Source organism: Phodopus roborovskii, unplaced genomic scaffold (assembly GCF_943737965.1).
Source record: "Phodopus roborovskii unplaced genomic scaffold, PHOROB, whole genome shotgun sequence".
Taxonomy (NCBI): Eukaryota; Metazoa; Chordata; class Mammalia; order Rodentia; family Cricetidae; genus Phodopus; species Phodopus roborovskii.
Window position 1 is genome coordinate 17,738,829 of NW_026126448.1, and position 21,074 is coordinate 17,759,902.

At 45.5% G+C, this 21,074-nt stretch overlaps 1 protein-coding gene across 2 annotated transcripts; it reads right to left on the minus strand.

Annotated features, from left to right (window-relative positions):
- Positions 1-1,091: 1,091 nt before the first annotated feature.
- Tmem39b (transmembrane protein 39B) lies at positions 1,092-20,802 on the minus strand. 2 transcript variants are annotated; one of them, XM_051188882.1, is made up of 9 exons: positions 20,648-20,802; positions 18,370-18,496; positions 17,656-17,875; positions 16,996-17,079; positions 16,531-16,685; positions 8,488-8,824; positions 6,267-6,454; positions 3,027-3,147; positions 1,092-1,546 (listed from the first exon to the last, which is right to left on the minus strand). In XM_051188882.1, exons 1-9 carry the CDS (start codon positions 20,649-20,651, stop codon positions 1,304-1,306), a joined length of 1,479 nt encoding a protein of 492 aa, XP_051044839.1. In that variant the 5' UTR covers positions 20,652-20,802; the 3' UTR covers positions 1,092-1,303. The 2 variants fall into 2 exon arrangements, with proteins under 2 accessions (XP_051044839.1, XP_051044840.1); XM_051188883.1 differs by lacking the exons at positions 18,370-18,496; positions 20,648-20,802 and adding an exon at positions 17,198-17,280 and having other exon boundaries at positions 17,656-17,800.
- Positions 20,803-21,074: the final 272 nt, after the last annotated feature.

A 21,074-nucleotide genomic window follows, 5' to 3' on the forward strand; every position in this document is an offset into this window, starting at 1 on the left:
TTTTTCTTTTTGAGACAGAGTCTCACTTCATAGCTTTGACTGTCCTGGAACTGACGCTGTAGACCAGGCTGACCTCAAACTCAAGAGATTCACCTGCCTCTGGCTCCCAAGTGCTGGGGTTAATGGCATATGCCATTACACCTGACTTAAACACAAATTTTAAAATAACATTGATTGGAAGCTGGGTAGTCCTTTAATCCCAGCACTCTTGAGGCAGAGGCAGGTGGATCTATGTGAGTTCAAGGCCAGCCTGGTGTATCTCTGAGTTCCAGGACAGGTTCCAAAGGTACACAGAGAAACCCTGTCTTGGAAAAAGAAATTACACTGATTGAGCTGGAGAGTTGGCTCAGCACTTGCTGCTTGCAAGGACCAGGGTTTGCTTACCAGGAAACCTTTGGTGACTCCCAAACCATCTGTTCTCAGGGTGTTCAATGCCCTCGTCTAACCTCCAAGGGCACTAGGCACACATGTGGAGCATATACATACATACAGGCAAATCATTCATATACATAAAAAATACAAATAAGTAAAATTACATTTATTTGATGTGTGTGTAGAGGCTAGAGCACAATTTATAAGGGTCAGTTCTCTTCTTCTGTCATATTGGGCCCAACTCTGGTTGTGAGGGTTGGTGCAAACTGCCTTGACCCTCAGAACCATCTCACCAGCATTTCCACCCCTTTCCACCCCATCATGAAGCAGTGTCCTGGCTCAGCACCTGGCACAAGACAGGGTTGTAGTGACTGCATGCTGGAGAATCAAGATATATTCTACTAGGATAACAGTGTAACCACGTTTCAGAGGATTTTTATACCCAGCTAACCATTCCATAGCCCTGTTACCATGGCAAGTCATTAGAGCTCAGAGTTTCAGTTCACCTGTAGGAGTGGCCAGCACACTAGGGTTCTCAAATGAGGATGACAAGGCTTGAAGTAGTACACACAGAAGCATTCGTACACAGCTGGCCTTCAGTTAGTAGCAACAATCACAGCTACCACGATCTCTGGGATCTAGAGCAGCCATACAAGGAGTTTCCCATCTTGGAAAACCACACTTCTGACTCCACAGAGAAAGAACCACAGGACACAGGCTTGTTGGGAGTATAAAAATAAGACTTTTTTCTTCTTATCACATCAATTATCAAAGAAAGAAACATACGTAACAAAAATACAAAGCTCTGGTGGATTTTTTTGGGATTTTTTTGTTTTTTGTTTTGCCCCTCCCACCAACACAACCCCAACAGCCCTTGGCCGGGAGGCCCTTGGGTGAAGCCTGGATACTGTCTCGAGGATCACCCTGGAGCTCAGGAGAACCGGTGGTCCAGGTCTCTCTGGGGACTGGCTGAGTATGAGTAGGCTTTGCCCAATACCAGGCGGTCCCGGAGCAGCTTGAAGAAGGCATAGTAGTTGCTGAAGAGGATGAGGGCCAGTGAAATGGTCTGGTGCCACTTTTCAGAGGACATTAAGGAGTACAGCTGGTAGACAATGACAGCGCCCTCCAGCAGCAAGAGGATGTTAAGGATCCTCAGGGGGTTGCTGAAAAAGAACTGCCCAGGGAAGGGCAGGCAGAGGCCAGAGAGGTCTTGGTGCATGGTAAAGGGGACAAGCTCTTAGGGGCCCATGTGTACTGGGTGGGGGGAAGACTGTGTAAGAACAGGGGTGACCTCTGTCACCTATCTGTCTTTGCTTATAGTGTTTTGCTGCTTCCACATGAGTTGTTGAAGATAATTCTGGTATTTGTTACCAGGCTGGCCTTGAACTCAATGAGATCAGTCTACCTCTGCTCCACTCAACTTTTTTTAATGTCAACCTCTGCTGTATTGTTGGGCCTGAACAAATCAGAAACATCAGTAAACCCCTCCCTTTTCTTCTTAAGGTGCTATACGGACTTTATATGTACAACAAACTTTAGCTCAGCAAATCTTGTATCATCAGCATGGAAAGCCATTTATTTATTTTTAGTTGCACTACGTACTACAGTACTTACTGCTTCCTGTGTAGCATTTCTACCTCTGGAAGCATGGAGTTATGGCAACACTCTTAGTCTTACAATGTATCTTGAAGGAAAATGGAATGCAGAACTCAAGAAAAAAATTCTCCACTAAGTTCAAGAGCACCAATGTCTATAGATCTCAGTTTACAAGGAAAAGAACCTCACCCTTGTAGCGGGGTGGGGAGTTGAAGAGACAGGATGCTGGGCTCAGGCCTGGGCTGTGAGTGTAGGAGAAAGACTCCTCTCTTTCAGTGAAATGAAGATAACTGCTAGCTGGGCAGTGGTATAGCACCCTTTTAATCCCAGGGGAGGGAGGCAGAGGCAGGCAGAGTTTGAGGCCAGCATGGTCTAAAGAGCAAATACCAGGATAGGCCCCAAAGTTACAGAGAAACCTTGTCTCAAAAAAAAAAAAAAAAAAAAAAAAAAAACCCAAACTGCCCAGATTAACACTCGCCCAAACTCTGATCCTTACTGCCCTGGCTCCGCAGGGTCCCCCAGCTCCAGCAGAGGTTACTAAGAAGTAAGAGCAGTGCTATGGAGTCTCTGTTGGAAAAGGGATTTGGAGCCAGCAGCCTTGCTGAGTCAGGGCAAGCAAGCCTCTTCCCTATGCTGACTCAGGCCATTTGCATGAGTTCCCAAGTTTCTCAGTAAGGCACCCTGAGTAAGTTAAAAATTCATGGGACACAGCATGGATTCATCAGTATTATTTCCATTGCTAAGATCTCTCTGTCTCCACCTGTCAGTCTGTCCTTCTCTCTTCCTATCCCTCAGTTTAAAGGCATGAGCCACAGGACCTGCAGAGCCCTTTCTTTTATTGTACAAGCATCTCTCCCTCTACCCAGTGCTCTGAAATATCTGCAAGCAAGGCAGCTGCCATTATGCTCATCTGTGTGGACAAACTTGGACTGCATGTGTGCACTGTCCTCCTCTGGGTTTTGGAAATAGTGAGAACAGCCACCATTATTCTAAGCCCATCCACTCCCTGCCATGAAGAGCAGGCCCGCCCATCCTCCTGCCCGGAAAAGAGCACTCACGTGGAACCGGAAGTGGGAGACGTCGGAGGGGATGGCCACATTGTAGTGACCCACTGCTTTGTAGACATTCTTGCTGTGCTTCACCAGCACACCCTGTGGCCACATGCATTCTTCTGTCCACCTGGAGGCACAGTCCAAGCACATATTTTGTCCCTAGCTCATCCATGGAAACGGGTACTAGAGGACTGGGCACAGGGGTGGTCACTAGGCTTGACTTCCATTTCTACCACTCTGACACTGTGACTCCTCTGGGTCTCAGCTGCCTCCTCTATACAGTGGGGTAACAACCACAAGCAATTACCTGTACTGAGACGCCTAGGGGTGAGGGATTGTGAAGAAAAACCCTTTCCCTTTCTGTTTGCCCTCACTTGTAACCTCCTATGGGTCGACCACAAAGCTACCTCGGTGGACCAGGGATAAATGTGACTGCTCTATTTAAAATGTGCTGAAGGCTTTGCAGCATTCCATAGATCTGACATGGCTTCTTGAGATCCTATATGGCATCCCGTGACTTCCACTGCAAAGCTCATATCCTTGTATAAGTCCCTCCCTCCAAACAGATTTACCTTCCTGATGCCTTGTCCTGAAAGGCTCTTTCGTTCAACATCTAAGATACTCTAGAAAAGCCTTTCTCAAATTCTTTACAGAACTGAGTATCTTCTATTTTTTTCTCCTTTTTATTCTCACAGTGATATATGTATATATGTATGTGTGTGTGTATATATATAAAAAAATCTTTTACATTCCAATCCCAGTTCCCTCTCCCTTCACTACTCCCTCCCCGCCCAACTGCTCCTCGGAGAGCTTCTATTATTCCTTGAAGCTCTTGCTGCTTACTAGTCTACACTCCCCAGTGTTTGCCATTTGTCTCCTAGTCTGCATCATTCCTTTAGGAAATAGACAGCAGAGACTGCCACAAAACTTGGCACTGAGAAGCCAAATGAAAGCAGGGAGTTCCCTTCCAATGTCCTGAGATTCCAGGGGCCTCAGTGGTTCTGGACTATAGCTATAAAGAGCTTTCATGTAACCTTTATTCCTGTCTCATTGATTCATTCACTTAAAAACACACAGTCACAAGATATAACCCGGCATGAAAGAAGCTGGCCACAGGATTGACTACTCATACTCAGGCCAGGGTGGCAGTGGCACACTCCTTTAGTCCCAGCACTCAGGAGGCAGAGGTAGGCAGATTTCTGAGTTTGAGGCCACCCTTGTCTATATATCAAGTCTCAGAAAAGCCAGGGCTATACAGAAAATCCTGTCTCAAAAACAAAAACAAAACAAAACAAGCACAAACAATTGTAGAATTTGTAGTTTGTATAGTATATATCACTCTAAGTAAATTTTACCTTAAAAAAAAAAAAAAAGAATAATAAACAGGGTTAGTGCAATGGCTCAGCAGTTAAGGGCATGTAACTGTTCTTGCAGAGGACCTGGGTTAAATTCTCAGCACCCATGTGGTGGCTCACAACCATCTGTAATTTCAATTCCAAGGAATCTGACACCCTCTTCTGATCTCTGTGGTCACCAGGCATGCAGGCAAAACACCCATATCCATAAATTAAAATAAATCAATCTAAATAATTAAAAAAAAAACTTAGCCAGACACTATAATGGGAGAGAGGAGATAGCTATGTGCTACATAGACAAGAGCCAGAGTTTCCAGAGGTTTTTTGCCCTGGAATGAGCGGCAGCAGACAAAGGAACAGAAGGCAGCAAGTGAAGGGAATATGGTGTAAGGCACTGAAAGGAGAGGTCCTTTACAGATGAGGGCACCTGGATCTTCTAGGTGGTCAGGAAAGGAGGGAGGACAGAAAGAACATTGCAAGCAAAAGACATATCATGGGGACAGGCTGGGTGTGGAAGTTCTTTAAAGCATATGAGAAGTCAAAGAGGTCTGGTCTGGCTAGAAGCAAGGTGTGTGTTAGGATGTAGGAAAAAAAATGAAGGGCTCTTGGGACCCAAGCAATCAGCCTGGAAGCTGTACAAAGGATCTTGATCTTAGTCAAGCACCTGAGTGAGACACAGATAGGCAGCATGCTTTCTCTCTTCTTTTTTTTGGTTTTTCAATATAGGATTTCCCTGTTTAGCCCTGGTTGTCCTGGAACTCACTCTGTAGACCAGGCTGGCCTTGAAGTCAGACGTTGCCTCTGCTTTTCAGGTGCTGGGATTAAAGGTATGAGCCATTACATGCAATTATATTCTCCTTCTATTCCTTCCTCCTTCTCTCCAGCGGGGCAGGCAAGCCAAGCCCTCTTGTGGTGAATTCAGTAAGGTCGCATCTCTCTGAACCTCTTAACCAGAGCAGGCGAAGGACCCTGACTGACAGGAGCACTTGGAGCATTAATACAAGGGCATTTGGCCTCTCTCTCTATTTGTGCTTTCACTCTAGTTGCCTCCCTCTACAAAGCTGTCCTAGAAGCCTCCTGTTGGCTGCCTTCAGACTCAAGTATGAGAACCTTGGATGAGAGATGATTAGTATAATCAGGGCAGGGTCTTGGCTAAAGGGATATGCAAGTATTAGGCACCAGTGAAGATTGAGGAGGCTAAAGGAAGGATAGCTCAGCACCCCAGGGCTCCGGTGCAGGGAGATATTAACTTCTGCTTTGGGAACAGTGTTAGCCTGCAGCTAGGCCTTTTGCTCACTCATCTTAACTAATTTTTATGTGGTTATCTTCCTCCATCAGTCTGTGAACTTGTTAAAGATTTCATCTGTTGTTTCACCCCTGTAGCTCTCCCTCCCAGCGTAGGGTTTACCACGAGCTAACAGAGAACCACATTTTGTCTTGACTGAGGGTTTGAAAAGAACACATAGCTCCCCTCAGCTTACAGGTCAAAGAGCAAGCTCCTCTGCCCCACCCAGAGTCCCAGGCTAGGGATTGAAGTAGCAATGAATGACTACTGAAGGAGCAGGCGATGTCATGTCTGAGGGAATAAGTGACAACAGGAATGAAGAATAAAAGCATGTATGAGCAGCAAGCGAGAGAGTGGGTAAATGGGAGAGTACACAAGAAAGTCAGTGTGCCCCTCCCATGTCCAGTACACCTGCAAGCTCCCCAAGGACAAAGAACAGGTTTATCTAGGGCCCCACAATACTCTAGAAACAAGTCCTAACACATAAGACGAGCTTCATAACTATTTGCTGGCCAACTGAATGAGTTAATGAGAACATAGCAAGTGACTCCATACCCTGACCAGGGGAACTGGGGTTGTTGGGCAGAGCAGGGTGGGGCAACTCACGGGTGCTGCAGCACGTTGGAGCAAAGAGCTGGGTCCACCTTTTGCCAGCAGCCCAAATGGGCAGCAGCCTTGTGCAGTAGATCACAGTAGCTGGCAGGAAGCAGGTGCTGCATGAGGATCACAGAGGTGCTAATGGACACCAGCAGGAAGAGCTCACAGGACCAGCGCTTGTCATAGTAATGTGTATTCTAGGGAGAGAAGGAGGGGGGTCAGGTTCAGGGTAGCTATAATGGCCTCACTCCCTCTCCCTTCCCTGATTCTACCTAGAAGCCAGAGTAGTACCATGGAGATTTCAGGACGGCCTGAAACCTACCATTACAAACCTCAGAAGGACAGCTGAGAGCCTACCTCCACCAGTCCATTTCCTGTGATGGAATATTGCTTCTACTGCTACCTACTCCAGGTCAGGGCATGCTCAGGGATCCAAAGAAGTGGATCAATCTTGGCTCTGCTGCAGATTAACTATAACTCTGTGACTTCTAGCAATTCATTTAACTTGTTTATGCTTTCCTTTCCTCATTAGTTAGATTAGGGTGAAGGGAACCACCACCAACCCAGGCATTAGAAATTTTATACGTATCAAAGTTCTTTGCAGTCTTCTCAACATCTAATTTTTAAAAAAATATTTCATGTGGTGATAGAGATGTGTCTCAATAGTTAACAGCACTGGATGCTGCTCTTCTAGAGGATCTGGGTTCAATTCTTAGCACCAACATGGTGACTCATAACTATGTCTAACTCCAGCTCCAGGGACTCTAATACCTTCTTCTGGCCTATGAAGGCACCAGGCACATAAAGTGGTGCACAGACCTATGCACATGGGCAAAAATACCCATACAGACTAAATTAAATTTTATTTTATGTGACGTGTGAGTATTTTGCCTGTATGTATGTCTGTGTACTACCTATATGCAGTACCTGCAGACACCAGCTTTCAACCTCCAATCTTTCTTAAAGTTTACCCTGTGGCTAGAGAACTGATTCAGGAGGAAAGGTACCAGTTTCCAATACTGACAACAAGAGTTCCAGCTCCAGACTCAGATTGTGGAAGGGGAAAACCAACTCCCACAAGCTGTTCATCGACTTACACACGCTTACACACACACACACACACACACACACACACACACACACACACACACAGAGAGAGAGAGAGAGAGATTGAGAAAGAGAGAGAGAGAAGAAAGTGCATCCTGAAGCAAGGTTTCAAGTCTTTACAGACTTCCCAGAAGCTGATGAGCATGAGCACACTTTCAAGGTCACTCACATCTGATAACTGACTTATTGATGTGTATGAATATCCTGCCAGCATGTATGCAGCAGTAACTGCAGAGGCCAGAAAAGGATGGTAGAAACTCTGGAACTGAAGTTACAGTTGTGAGGCACTGTTGAGTGGCGGTGGTGCATGCCTTTAGTCCCAGTACTTGGGAGGCAGAGGCAGGTGGATCTCTGATGGGATAACAGATCTTTGTGAGTTTGAGGCCAGCCTGGTTTACAGAGCGAGTTCCAGGATAACCAGGATTACACAGAGAAACCCTGTCTCGAAAAACAAGTAAACAAAAAGAACAAAAATCGTGAGGCACCAAGTGGGCACTGGGAACCAAACCCTGGTCCTCTGTAGGAGCAGCAGTAGCCTTAACTCCTGAGCCATCTCTCCTGCCCTAGCTCCTGGTTTCATTATTCAGTGGCTAGACCTGTGCCAAAGCAGCCACTGACTTATGAAGACTCTTCCATTGATCAGGAGTTCTTGGATAGGTCACTCCCTTTCAGGAACCCTTGTTCTCTTTATTCCAGATCTCCAGAGGAGAAATCCAATCAAAAGTGGCAGAGATGAGGCTGGGAAGATGACTTAGTTGGTAAAGTGCTTGGTGCACAAGCAAGAGGACCCGAGTTCTAGTCCTGAGAACCTATATAAAAAAGCTGGGTATTGTGGCTCAGAATCTATATATATTCATCATTGGAAAAGTAGAGACAATATCTCTGGGTCTAGCCAAATCAGCAAGCTCCAGATTCAATAACAGACTATCAAGATACAAGATGGAGAGCAACTGAGGAAGATACCCAATTACAATCTCCCTCTCTCCCTCTCTCTGTCACCCCCTCCCCCACCACACACACACCTAGAAAACAAGTAACAAAAACCCCAGGAGAATTACTGATACACACAGGAGGACTGGGGGAAAGGGGCAGCAAGCTACTTTGCTTATGTTGAGCTATGTACCTTGACAAACCAAACAGGTACAAAGGCCACATAATAGGCACTCAGCATGGAGCTGACAAGCACTTCCTTCATGCGCCAGTTGAAGTCCATTTTGAGAAACTCTACTTCATTGCGGATGAGGCTGGGTGACAAGCAGCAGGCATGGGTGGGCATGGCTTCCGGGCCGTACAGCTGTCGAGTGTGCTGCTTCCAAGTCTCCCGCAGGGTCAGCAAGTAGTCCCTACTCCTTGCCAAGCCACTGACTGCTTCTCGGGGCCCCATAGAAGCCACATGACTGAAGAGATTTGTCTTGCGAAGATCATAGTTCAGCTGTAGGAACGGAATGTACATCCCAAACCTGCTGTGGAAGACAGTGGTGAGGACAGTCCTATCCAAAGGTCAGGATTCTAACCTTGGGGGGGGGGGCGGGGGCAGGGACTCTCTGCTTTTTTCTCTAGGCCTCAGGCCTCCTGGATACTCTGAGAGGAAAATTTACTCATTCTCCTATCCTACCATCTTTCCATCCAAGTCAATGATTCAAAACATGGCTTAGTATCAAATAAAGTACATGCTGGAACTGAGGATACAGTCGGAAGCAAGTTCTTTCTTACATGGTGATAACTAACAATCATCATGTCAATCTACACTCACTGGGCATAATTCAGCCCTAGTCTAGCCCTGGCTGTCCTGGAACTCACTCTGTAGAACAGGCTGGCCTCAACTCAGAGATCCAACTGCCACGTTCAGAGAGTCTGTCTCAAAAAACAAAAACAAGGAAACAAAAACAGCCTAAGATGAACATGGTGGCATATGCCAGTAATTCCAGAATCTGAGATGCTGAGGCAAGATTATGGGTTCAAGGCTAGCCTGAGCTATACACTGAGACCTCATTTAAACAAACAAAATAGAACACAATGCCACCAAACAGATCTAGGTTGCATAACTGGGTGCATATGCAAGAGAATGCTCTTCCCTTTGCAGGGGAGAATGTACAGGAACAAGTACTTATCTTGTGTCTATGACGTGCCAGGTGCTGAAATGGACACTTGCAGGGTACACATATGTCCCCCAAGAAGCACCCAACCAGGGATAGGAAGAATTAGTCAAGGGTTATTGGAGTGTGTGGCTGGGGCTAGATATGAGAAAAACTATACAGGACCTATAACCAGAAACTGCCCACTAAGCTGGAAAAAAATGTTACACTCTTGATGTGCCCTCTATACATAAACCTATCATGGTTGCTAGATGTTTCTGTACTGAACACGTACAGTTTTCCCTTTGGTATGCATCTTTAAGCAATAGTTATCAACTTTATTTGAGTTGGCAACTTTTTACATAGCATTTACATTGTATTAGATATTAAGCATAATCTAAATAATGAGGTATACAGGAAAATGTATGTAATTATCAAACAGGGCTTGAGCATCTTAGATTTTTGACATTTGCAGGATATCCTGGACAGAATCCTATAGGGATTACAAGGGGGTAATGTAGCACAAGTTCTAGCAGGTCTTAATAATAAAAACCTGGAGTCAGATACTGGGGTATATGCTTAAAAGATCAGAAAAGTATTAAAAAAAAAAAAACAAAAAAACAAAAAACCAGCCACTAGAGACTTCTTATCTCTAGGGAATCCTCAAACCCAATGGGTGATCCTGTCTCTAGGGATCCTCAGACTGAATGTCCTGAGCTCCTGCCTCCTCCTGCTTATATTCCTCTCTCCACTCAGCCATATCACTCCTGTCTCTACCTCCCCAGTGCTGAGATCAAAGGCGTGAGCTGTGTCTCTTTGAGACTGAATCTAGGGTAGTCCAGAGTAGCCTTGAATTCACAGAAATCATTTGCCTCTGTCTCCTGAGTGCTGGGATTAAAGGCATGTGCCACCACTCCCTGGCCTCTATGGCTAAATAGTGGCTTAGCTCCACACTCTGATCTTGAGGCAAGCTTTATTTGTTGGATCACAAACAAAATATCACCACAGGGTAATATATAAGCAAAGTGAGTAAGGGCCAGAGAGATGGCTGAATGAGTAAAGGTACTTGTCACCAAGATTGACAACCTGACTTTGACCCTGGAACCCATGTGGTGGAGGAGAAAACCAACTCTTGTAAATGTCTTTTGCTCTCCATATGTGTATTATGGAATACACTTACACACACAAACATAATTTTGAAAAATTTAAGAGCCAGGTGTGGAGGTGCATGCCTTTACTGCCAGCACTCAGGAGGCAGAGATAGGGGGATCTCAGTGAGTTCAAGGCCAGCCTGGTAGACAAGGTGAATTCCAGGACAGCTAGTCCTGCTAAACAGAGAACACACACACACACACACACACACACACACACACACACACACACACACACACACAAATAATTAGAAACCAATATGAAAAACATGATTTCTAGGGATGGGGAAATCTCAAACTGCTGTAAGACAAATTTTAGGGAGGTAGATATAAAAGGAAAATCATGAGAGAAAATATAAGAGAAACAGATGTTTAAACCATGAGATCTGCTATCTAACAGATACAAGTTCCAGAGAAAACATAAAAAAGCAAAAAATAATAGAAGAAAATTTCCCAGAACTGAAGAACTATGGAGTACTGACAGATGAATAATGAAATTTCTACATCAGACACTTGTAAAATCTCAAGTAATCAAAAGATAGACTGACGATTCCCAAAAACTCATAGGTAAAAAGTCATCTACAGGGAACCTGGGATCAAACTGGCATCAGACTTCTCACAAGGCACACTGGAAACTAGAGGCAAGGGAACAACAGCTTCAAAATCCTGAAAAGATATGAATCTGAACTTGGAAATCTGTATTTAGCCAATCCATCAATCAAGAATTGGGGTAGAGAGAGCAAGAGCAATAGCTCAGCAGTTAAGAGTGCTCACTACTCATGCAGAGGAACAGGTTCAGATCTTAGCACTTAAGTGGTCACTCACAGCCACCAGTACATCCAGCCCCAGGAGATCAATACCTTCTTCTGGCCTCCGCAGGCTCCTGTACACATCAATTCACAGGCTCACACACAATCATATACATAAATGGAGAAAACAAAACTAAAAAGTTTTTTTTTTTTTTAAAGGTGAAGGTAGAATAAAGACATTTTGGACATGCAAAGACATAAAATGTACACATTCCCAGTCATTGCTAGAGCAATTACCTGATAATGTACTTAGCAAAACCAGGGAGAAACCCAAGAAGCCAAGGGATCCAAGAAAGCATGTCAAGTCAGGAGGACAGCAAAGGATATCCCAGGCTGAGCTATATAGCAAGCCTACAGAGCAGCCACTTCGTTCTGGAGCAGGAGGATGGAGGTCCTAAGGTAGGAAATCTCTGGTGGGGAAGGGAATGGAATCCAGGTAACAGACAGAATGTTTGATGGCTGGATAAATAAGAGGATGTGAACATGAGCCATCTTTTCTTTTTTCAAGAAGAAAAAAGGCAACTATAAACTCCATTTAAGGATGTTATTATTTAAATAAGAAGTGCACTAAAACATGGCATGAGTTTAAGAAACGGATAGAATTTGAGAGAAACCATTTGACTCTGACACTAGCAACAGTCTTTTCTCGAGGCCAAAGACCATAACCTAGGAACTAAAATGCATGGTATTTTTGTACACTTACTAAGGCTACACTACTTAGTAGTGCTCAATTTTTATAATTAGTTTCAGAAAAGGAAGGAAAGCTTAAATGTGGTTATGTAAGAGAATGTCAACTTTGACAATGTAAATGGCTACAGTTGCCAGAAAGTGAGAGGAGGGAAAAGAATAGGTGATGAGGAGATTCTTAACAGCTTTTACAACTTTTTAAAATTATATGCACATGGTTGTGTGTGTGTGTGTTAATATATGCTTGTGTGACTGCAGGTACTCCCAGAGTCCAGAAAAGTGAGTTGTGTCCCCAGGAGCTAGAGTGACATACATGAATGCTCCTGTCCTCAGGAAGAAGAGTATGTACTGTTAACCACTGAGCCATCTCTCCAGCCCCAAAGGGTTCACAGTATTGACTCAAAACACTATTGCTGATGACTAAAAGACCCTGTTTTGCAATGTATTGAGATGGAAATCCATTTTGCACATGCTAGACAAGAGTTGTACCATAGAGCAAAAGATTTATTTATTTTATTGTTTGTGTTTTATTCTGCTTTTTCGAGACAAGGTTTCTTTGTGTAGCCCTGATTGTCCTGGAACTCACTCTGTAGACCAGGCTGGCCTCAAACTCACAGAGATTTGCCTACCTCTGCCTCCCGAGTGCTGAGATTAAAGGTATGTGCCACTACACCCAACTACAAAATATATTTATTAGTGACAAAGATAACCAACTGGAGCGAAAAAAGTTCTCTAATACTGGGCACAATAGAAAAGTGGGGAGTCGAGAAGGTGAGCTACATCTATCAATCACTGTAGGAAATCTGTGTATGTGTTTGCATGTTGTGTGTGGTATGCTTATACATGTGCTAATCACCTATCCAGGGTATATAAGAAACCAGAAACAGTGCTGATTACTCCTGGGAAGGAAAACAAGATGGATGGGAGGCAGCAACAGTCAAGGGTAGACTTTTTCAATTTTCAGTTTTACATTTTTTACTTTAAATTTTTATTTACTTTTATTTTATGAGTGTTCTGCCTACATGTATGTATGTCTATGCATATGCATTTGGTGCTGTGGATGCCAAAGTTGTTGGATCCTCTGCAACTGAAGCTGCAGTTGTCAGTCATCATGTGTGTGCTGGGAATGGAACCCAGGGCCTCTGAAAAGCAGCCAGAGCTCTTAATTGACTACATAAGGAGATCCTGTCTCAGCCCCCACAAAACAACAACAAACAAAACAAAACAACAACAACAAAAAACAAGCCACGTGGTGCTGGTGCACACCTTTGATCCCAGCTCTTGGGAGACAGAGGCTCGTAGATTTCTGTGACAGCCTGGTCTTCAAAGTGAGTTCCAGAACAGTGCTATACAGAGAAGCCCTGTCTCAGAGAGAAAAAAATAAGCCAAAAAAAAAAAAAAAAAAAAAAAAAAAAACCCAAAAGAAAACCAAACAACTTTAATTATATGTTTAATTATGAGTATATTAGCTAATTATAAAATTACTAAATAAAAGCGTTAAGTGATAATCAAAGGTATAAATAAAATAAGTAGTTAAGACATGGAGGAACATACCTTTAGTCCTATTAGAGAGTCAGAGTAAGGTGGAGCATTGTGCATTTCATGCCAACTTGGGCTATACAATGAGTTCTGGGCTAGCCAAGTTATACAGTGATAGCCAAGTTTTACAGTAAGAACCCATCTCAAAAAAAAAACAAAAAACAAAAAAACTAAAACAACACTTAAAATTTAAGTAAAAGACATTTTTGAGGCTGGAGAGATGGCTCAGAGGTTAAGAACACTGGCTGCTCTGTCCTGAGTTCAATTCCCAGTGTCCATCCACATAGTGGTTCACAACCATCTATGATGAAATCAGGTGCCCTCTTCTGGTGTGTAGGTATACACGTAGGCAGAACACTATATGTAATAAATAAATCTTAAAAAAAAAAAAAAAAAAAAATTTTTTTTTTTTGTTTGTTTGTTTGATTGTGTAGTCCTAGCTGTCCAAGAACTCACACTGTAAACCAGGCTATTACTGAATTCACAGAGATCTGTCTGCCTTTGCCCCCAGAGTGCTGGGATTAAAAGCGTACACCAACACTGCCCGGCTTTTTAAAAATTATTTATTTTTATTTTATATGCATTGGTGCTTTGCCTACACATATGTCTTTTTTGAGGATAACAAGTGCCCTACAACTGGAGTTAGAGACAATTGTAAGCCTCTACGTGGGTGCTGGGAACTGAACCTGGATCCTCTGGAAGAGAAGTCAGTGCTCTTAACTGCTGAGCCATCTCTCCAGCCCTACCCCTCTTTTTAAGACTGGCTGTCCTTGAACTATGCAGATAAGGGTAGCCTCAAACTCTTAGGGATCTGCCTGCTTCCCAAGTGCTGGGATTAAAGGCCTGTACCACCAACATCTAGCTGATAAATAACTTTTAAACACACACACACACACACACACACACACACACACACACACACACACACACGAAAAAAACAAAACAAAAACCCCAAAACCCTACTTATAATATAGCAGGTGTGACAGGCACCTAAACCTACATGACTCACGGGAAAGTGACTGCTGAACTTGCTAAAACAAGATGGACAATGTTACTGCTTCATTGAAAAGTCTGCCAGAATATGGTTTGGGCCCATATGCAGAGGGCCACTTCCCTGGTGTTTCTGTTCTCACTCACCTGCCTGTTGTTAGGGGGCTGTTCTCATCCTACATCCTTGTGTGGCAAGGATCCCACACTCTCCAGGAGCCCTCAGATCTTGTTCCAATAAAGTAATTCATTTTTATGAGTTAAAAAAGTTTGCCAGATACTATGGGCCTATAGGCTGAAGAACTCTGGGTAATTGTTGGGGCAGCCAGATATCTCTGTCATTTCTAGAGTTTTGGAAGTTGCTTACAATGCACTTCCTGTTTACTTATATAATATATCCTTCTGGGGCTTTGACGGAGTTGAAGACAGATAGTTATAGTTTTCCTTGGTTATGATAAAAGATAAGTTAGATATAAAACTTTAGACTCACAGAGTATTTTCTTTAATTTGTCAAATGCAAATAGATTAAATATTGTAACTATAAGTAATTCTTGCTTGATAACTGTTTTGTTATATGTAATTTTACTATATTAAAATTAAAACATTCCTTTTTATTTAGATATAAAAGGAGAGATGACATGGGATGTCCTTCTGTATGCTGCAAACATGCATTGCTTTTATTGGTTGATGAATTAAGCTGTTTTAGCCAATGGCCAGGAAAAATATAGCTAGGTGGGAACCCAAAGATGCTGAGAGAAGGAGGGGGGGGCAGCACTGGGACATATAATGTAGCTGCAGGGGAAGCAAGATGTGAGGTAACAAGCCACAAGCCTCATGGTAAAATATAGAATATTAGAAATGCGTTAATTTATAGGTAGAGGTAGCAAGTAAGAAACCTGAACCATTGGCAAAACAATTATATTTAATATATTAGTCTCTGAGTGATTATCTCATAAGTGGTTCTGGGGACCTAACTGGGAGGAACACATAAAAGCTTCCAACTACACACACCAACATGTTCTTAGTCCCACAAGTTTTCCAAGAGCCAGAACTGGCCCATTCTGAGGAGTTCATGCACCAGAAAAGACAAGGCCAGGAAAGGAAGTAACTGTTTTAGTTTTGTTTTTTGTTTGGTTGCTTTGTTGCTATTATTGTTCTGTTTTTCCAGACAGGGTTTCTGTATGTAGCCCTGGCTACCCTGGAACTCAGAGATCCCCCTGCCTCTGCCTCCTGAATGTTTGGATTAAGGGCCTTCGCCACCACTGTCTGCTAGGAAGCAACTGTTAATGCCCAGGTATCCAGTGGCTGATTCTGCACCGGAAAGGGCAGTTCTGGGCTCTTCCCAGAGACCATCTCTCCATCTTGAACAATTGAGTTTCTGGTGAGGCAGGCAATTGAGCTAAGCAGACACTGAGACAACCATACATGTGCATATGCTGACACATATACACACAGACACTCAGAGACATGTAACAAAGACAAGGAAAAGCATCAAGAGATTTCATAAACACTGAGGGGGAGGGAGAGAAGGTGAAGGGGGAGGAGGAGGGCAGGGACACAGAGAGAACAGGACTCAAAAACAAACCAATAAACAAATAAGCCAGAGAGAAAGGAAAGGAAGACAGAGACAAAGAAAGCCCATGCATCTCCACTAACGAAAGTTCCCTTGGGCATTCAATAGATCGGAATCCCATTCCAACCTCCCATCATGGAGATGGGGTAGCTTACACCACTTCAATTTCTTGTGCAGAAACAAAGGCTAATCATCTTGACCTCAGGAGATGTCACCAGACATTGTGAGGAGTTGCTGCTGCTGCCTGCCTGTGAGCATTCCAGATATGGAGGGAGGCCTGATAACCCACTCATACAAGGCAGAATCTGGTGCTAGGCAGTGAGGGATGAGGTGAGGGGTACTCACGGATAGCAGAGGAACAGGAGGTTCAGGAAGGAGTAGGTCCTGAAGAGGTGGATGAGGGACCGGCACAGACTCCAGCCTGTTGCCGTGAGAACGGTGAAGCGGGTGAGGAACAGCAGGATGGAGCGAAAAAGGGAGACCTTCCCCCTCTGAGAAGCCTGGGTCAGGGTGAGATACAACAGGACGGGGCCTTGGATGGAGGCCACAGGAGCTATGCCCAAAGCCCACCACACACGGCCTATAGTCCCACCCAGGGAAATCCCACAATGGGCTGGGAAGAGCCTAGTAAGGACAGGCTTTCTCATGTCCAGGGGGTTGGGAGAGCCAACGGACACCATTAATGTTCTCCAAAGTCCACAAGGAGCTCAAGGGAAAAACCATAGGGTTAAGGTGTTGTCTTTTTGGCACCCAGGGGAAGTGGGGGGGGGGAGTCCCAAAGTCCCTGGCCAGCCTTTAGGACCCAATCACCTCCTTCACGATGGACCCAATGAAGCGGCGGCCCAGAACAATGGTGGTCACCATCAGCAAGTTGAAGTCGATCAGGTGGAAGTTCTGTCAGGGGCAGAGGTCTGGGAGTCACACGGGCTCCTTCTCCATATGTAGGCTTCTCTTATACCCATTACCTCCCACTGCCCAGTCCTTTCCACAGAGACTGTCCCCATTCTCTGACCTTCATTGGCCTCCAGCTGACTCAGGCCAGGAAATTACCTAGAGGAGTAGAACAGGACCCAGAGAAGGGAAGTGGGACAGTCCCTGGGGATAAGAGAGTGTTGTGTGAGCACTCTTGCTCTAACACCATGTCCCTGAGCCTCCTCTTCTGTCCAGAGTTCTTTCCACCCATGGAACATTCATACATTCCCATGACTCATCTCTCAGACAGGCCTTAGGATCCAGTCTGTGCCAGACTCCACTCTGCTATCCTTACAATGCTCAGTATAGTCCTAAGCACATCACAATAGTTAAGAACCATCAGTTCTGTTCCTCATGCCTAGTATGGAACCAGGTATGTAGTGAATATATAGATACTTGTGCTATTAAACCAAGCAACACACACACACACACACACACACACACACACACACACACACACACACACACACACACACGGGATCCTGATGAAGCACCTACCAGGGAGGTGTGGGAGGGTGGGTGTGAGGGTGGATACCACCAAACTGTCTTATAGATGTTGATGTAGTGCACAAACAAGGCTATGAGCTGGCAGAAGAAGAGCTGGAGCTCAAACAGAATGCTGGCCTGGACTGGCAGCTCCGGGATCTTGCAATGTTGCAGAGGCACAACTGTCTGGGTGGCCAGTGGTGGGCTGGAGAGGCCCGTCCCAGAGCTGGTCCTGGAAAATAATAACATCAGGAGCTAACCTGAGAACCTGACTGGGAAAGCTTCTGGACAGAGCACAGGACTGTGGATTCCATCAGCTCACAGGGATGGAACCCTCCTTAGTTTGCCTGGTAGACAAAAGGAGCATGGGAAAAGAGCCTTTCTTCCCCTGATTTTTATTCAGGTCCCCCACACATCCCAGGAGGGAGTTTTTAGGCTCACTTTACAGATTAGGAAAAGGAGGTGCAGAGGCAGATGGCTACCTGTGCAAGGCATCAGCAAATCAGGACTAGAACCCAAATGGAACCAAGGGCTGTGTGAGGTTTACTCTACCCAGTCTCATGGCACCTCTCCAGGTGAACTCCCTCAGAGCTTGCTCTGGCTTTTTGTAGCAGCTCAGTCCCCTCTAACTCCACCTGGCATGCAGGAGAGTACAACCTGCCGTCCAGTAAGCCACACTGGCATCCATACTGCCATGGAAAGGAATGAGACCTGGCGGTAGCTTACCTGGTTCGAGAACGAACGCTGGTCACAGACGCACTGGAAGTGTGACCTCCACCAGAGGCCCCTGAAGATCCTGGCTCACAGAGTGGATTTCGACAGTAAGATGTCCTGTTGGGACCTCTTCGTCCTCCTGTAGGGCACACATCAAGGATGACAGCAACACTATCTTGGTTAACTGGTATTTCGTTTCCTTCCTTCCTTCCTTCCATTTGATTTTTGAGACACTTGTAAACCTGGCTCTCCTAGAACTTGCTATGTTGAGGAGGCTAGCCTTGAGCTCATGTATTTTCTTTTCTTATTCAAACCTCACAGCGGCCTATAAAGATGATGTTGTCTGCCACTTCATCACCTGGTACTCTGTCCCCACCCTCCCTGTGCTCTAGCTGTCATGACCCCTCTCTCCCCAGTCAGTTACCCCTTGTACTTTCTGTACCTTTTCTTCTTCTGGTGGAGATTTTTCATTTTTATTTTACTTGGTATTACCATGTGTGACAGAGTGCACTCCACATCATGTACATGGAGGTCAGAAGTGACTTTTTAAAATCAATTTATTTTATGTATATGAATGGTCTGTATTCATGCACACCAGAAGGAGGATTGTTGTGATGGTTACAGATGGTTGTGAGCCACTGTGTGGTTGCTGGGAGTTGAATTCAGAACCTCTGGAAGAACAGCCAGTACTCTTCACTGCTGAGCCATCTCTCCAGATCCCAGAAATAGCTTTTAGGAGCTGGGTTCCAGGGATTAAACTTAGGTCAGCAGGTCTGCACAGTTCTCTACCTTGTTCTTCTTGGTATTTTTAAAAACAGGACCACAGTGCTGGGATTACAAACACATGTCACCATTCTCAACTTCTTTTTTTTCATGGCGGGTTTCTCTGTGCAGCCCTGGCTACCCTGGAACTCACTCTGTAGACCAGGTTGGCCTTGAACTCAGAGATTCACCTCTTTCTGCCTCTCAAGCCCTGGGATCAAAAGTGCTAGCCACTACTGCCCAACCAGTGTCCTTTTCAATTGTGCTCCATGCTGTTTACCAAGACAGGATCTCGTGCTGAACATGGAGCTCATCATCTCACTAACCACTCTGCCCCAGGGAGTTACTGCCTCCCAAGTGCTGGGATTGATTACAGGTGGTTGCCACACCTGCCCAGCTAACTTTAGATAGGTGTTGGGTAACCAACTCTGGCCCTCAGGCTAGCACAGCAAGTATTTCATCCTAGGAGCCTTTCCCCTAGGAGCCTTTCCCTTAGCCCCCTTACTACCGTTTTTTTTTTTTTTTTTTTTTTTTTTAGTTGCCCCATTACTCTCTTATTTCTATTTTTTCCACCATTCACTCTCTGAAACTGACTTTTTAAAAAAGAATGTTTTAAAAATTTATTTTATGTGTATGAATCTTTTGCCTGCATGTATGTATGTGTACCACATGTGTATCCAGTGGGTGCAGAAGTCAGAAGAGGGCTTGAGACCCTTGGAGCTGGAACTAGGGATCGCTGTGAGTCACAATGTGGGAACTAGGAATTGAACCAGGTGCTTTGAAAAGAGTACCAAATACTCTTAACTGCTGAGCAATCTCTCCAGTACTTCTGAAACTGTCTTATTTGCTAACATGGTTACTGTCTCTCCCTAGCTCTGAGGGTTTTCTGACAGGTCTTCAAAATGTGCATGTCCAAAGCTCTGACCTCACCAAGCCCCCAGATCGGAAGCTTTGTTCACACAGTTATATTTGGCTTGGAAAACCCCAAAGCTCAGGAACTCTGCCCACGCCCACTCTTTTAGAAGCTCTGCACCCACATAGACCCCTCAGCCCAGAAACTCCGATCACACAAACTGTCACCCCAAAGACAGTCAAAACTCTCTAGGACTAGAGGCTTGGCTCAGAATGGGCTCCCTTGGGGTGGGGGCCCCAGCGCCCTCAGCGTAAGCCCGTAGAGTCCACAAGGTTCTCTGCCACGCGGGTGCACACAGGCCAGACGCCGTACCCTTAGCTCACAGCCCCACCCACCAGGGAGCCATGTCCGTCCCCATTTCCAGCCGAGAGAAGTGTGTCCCCAACCCCCCCCCTCCTGCCCCACGGAAGCCTAAGCCCCTCTAGGCCTTCTCTGTTATGGAAGCTCCACCCACCACGCAGTGGCCCGCCCCCTCAGGACCGGAGGGGCGGGGTCCCGTCTGCGCCGCGTCCCTTCCCCTCCCCCTCCCGGCGGGTCCGGTCCGCGTGGGGCGACGGTTAGCAGCCGAGCCGCCCCTATCCTGCGGCCCGGACGAGCCCAGCCAGCTCTGCTCACCCATCTCCTTCCCCCGGCGCTCTCCGCTCGCCGCCGCAGCTCCTGCGGGCAATATGTCGGAGGCGACGGCGGCCGGGAGAGGACTAACCGCCGCAGCCCAGACCGGGTATCAGCCGCGCGCTCCCGCCAGCTGCTCAATTTGCATACTAGGCGGGCTAGTAGTCGGGAGCGCGCTTCTTAAAGGGGCCGTCTGATCAAAGGTAGGGCTTGCGCTCTTTGTCTAGCCTTGCTCACGCCTTTCCTGAAATATCCATTGAAGAGAAACTGGAAGCGACAGACCCACCTTCGCAGTTTCTCCCCGTTTCTGTTCAGGGTGGTGGAGGACACCAGAGCGGCCTTCCGCCGCCGCTGAAATCCTATCCTTCAGCAGCAGTCACCTCAAAGTCAGCGCGTCCCAAGCTGGGCTTTCTTTGATTACTTTCTCATC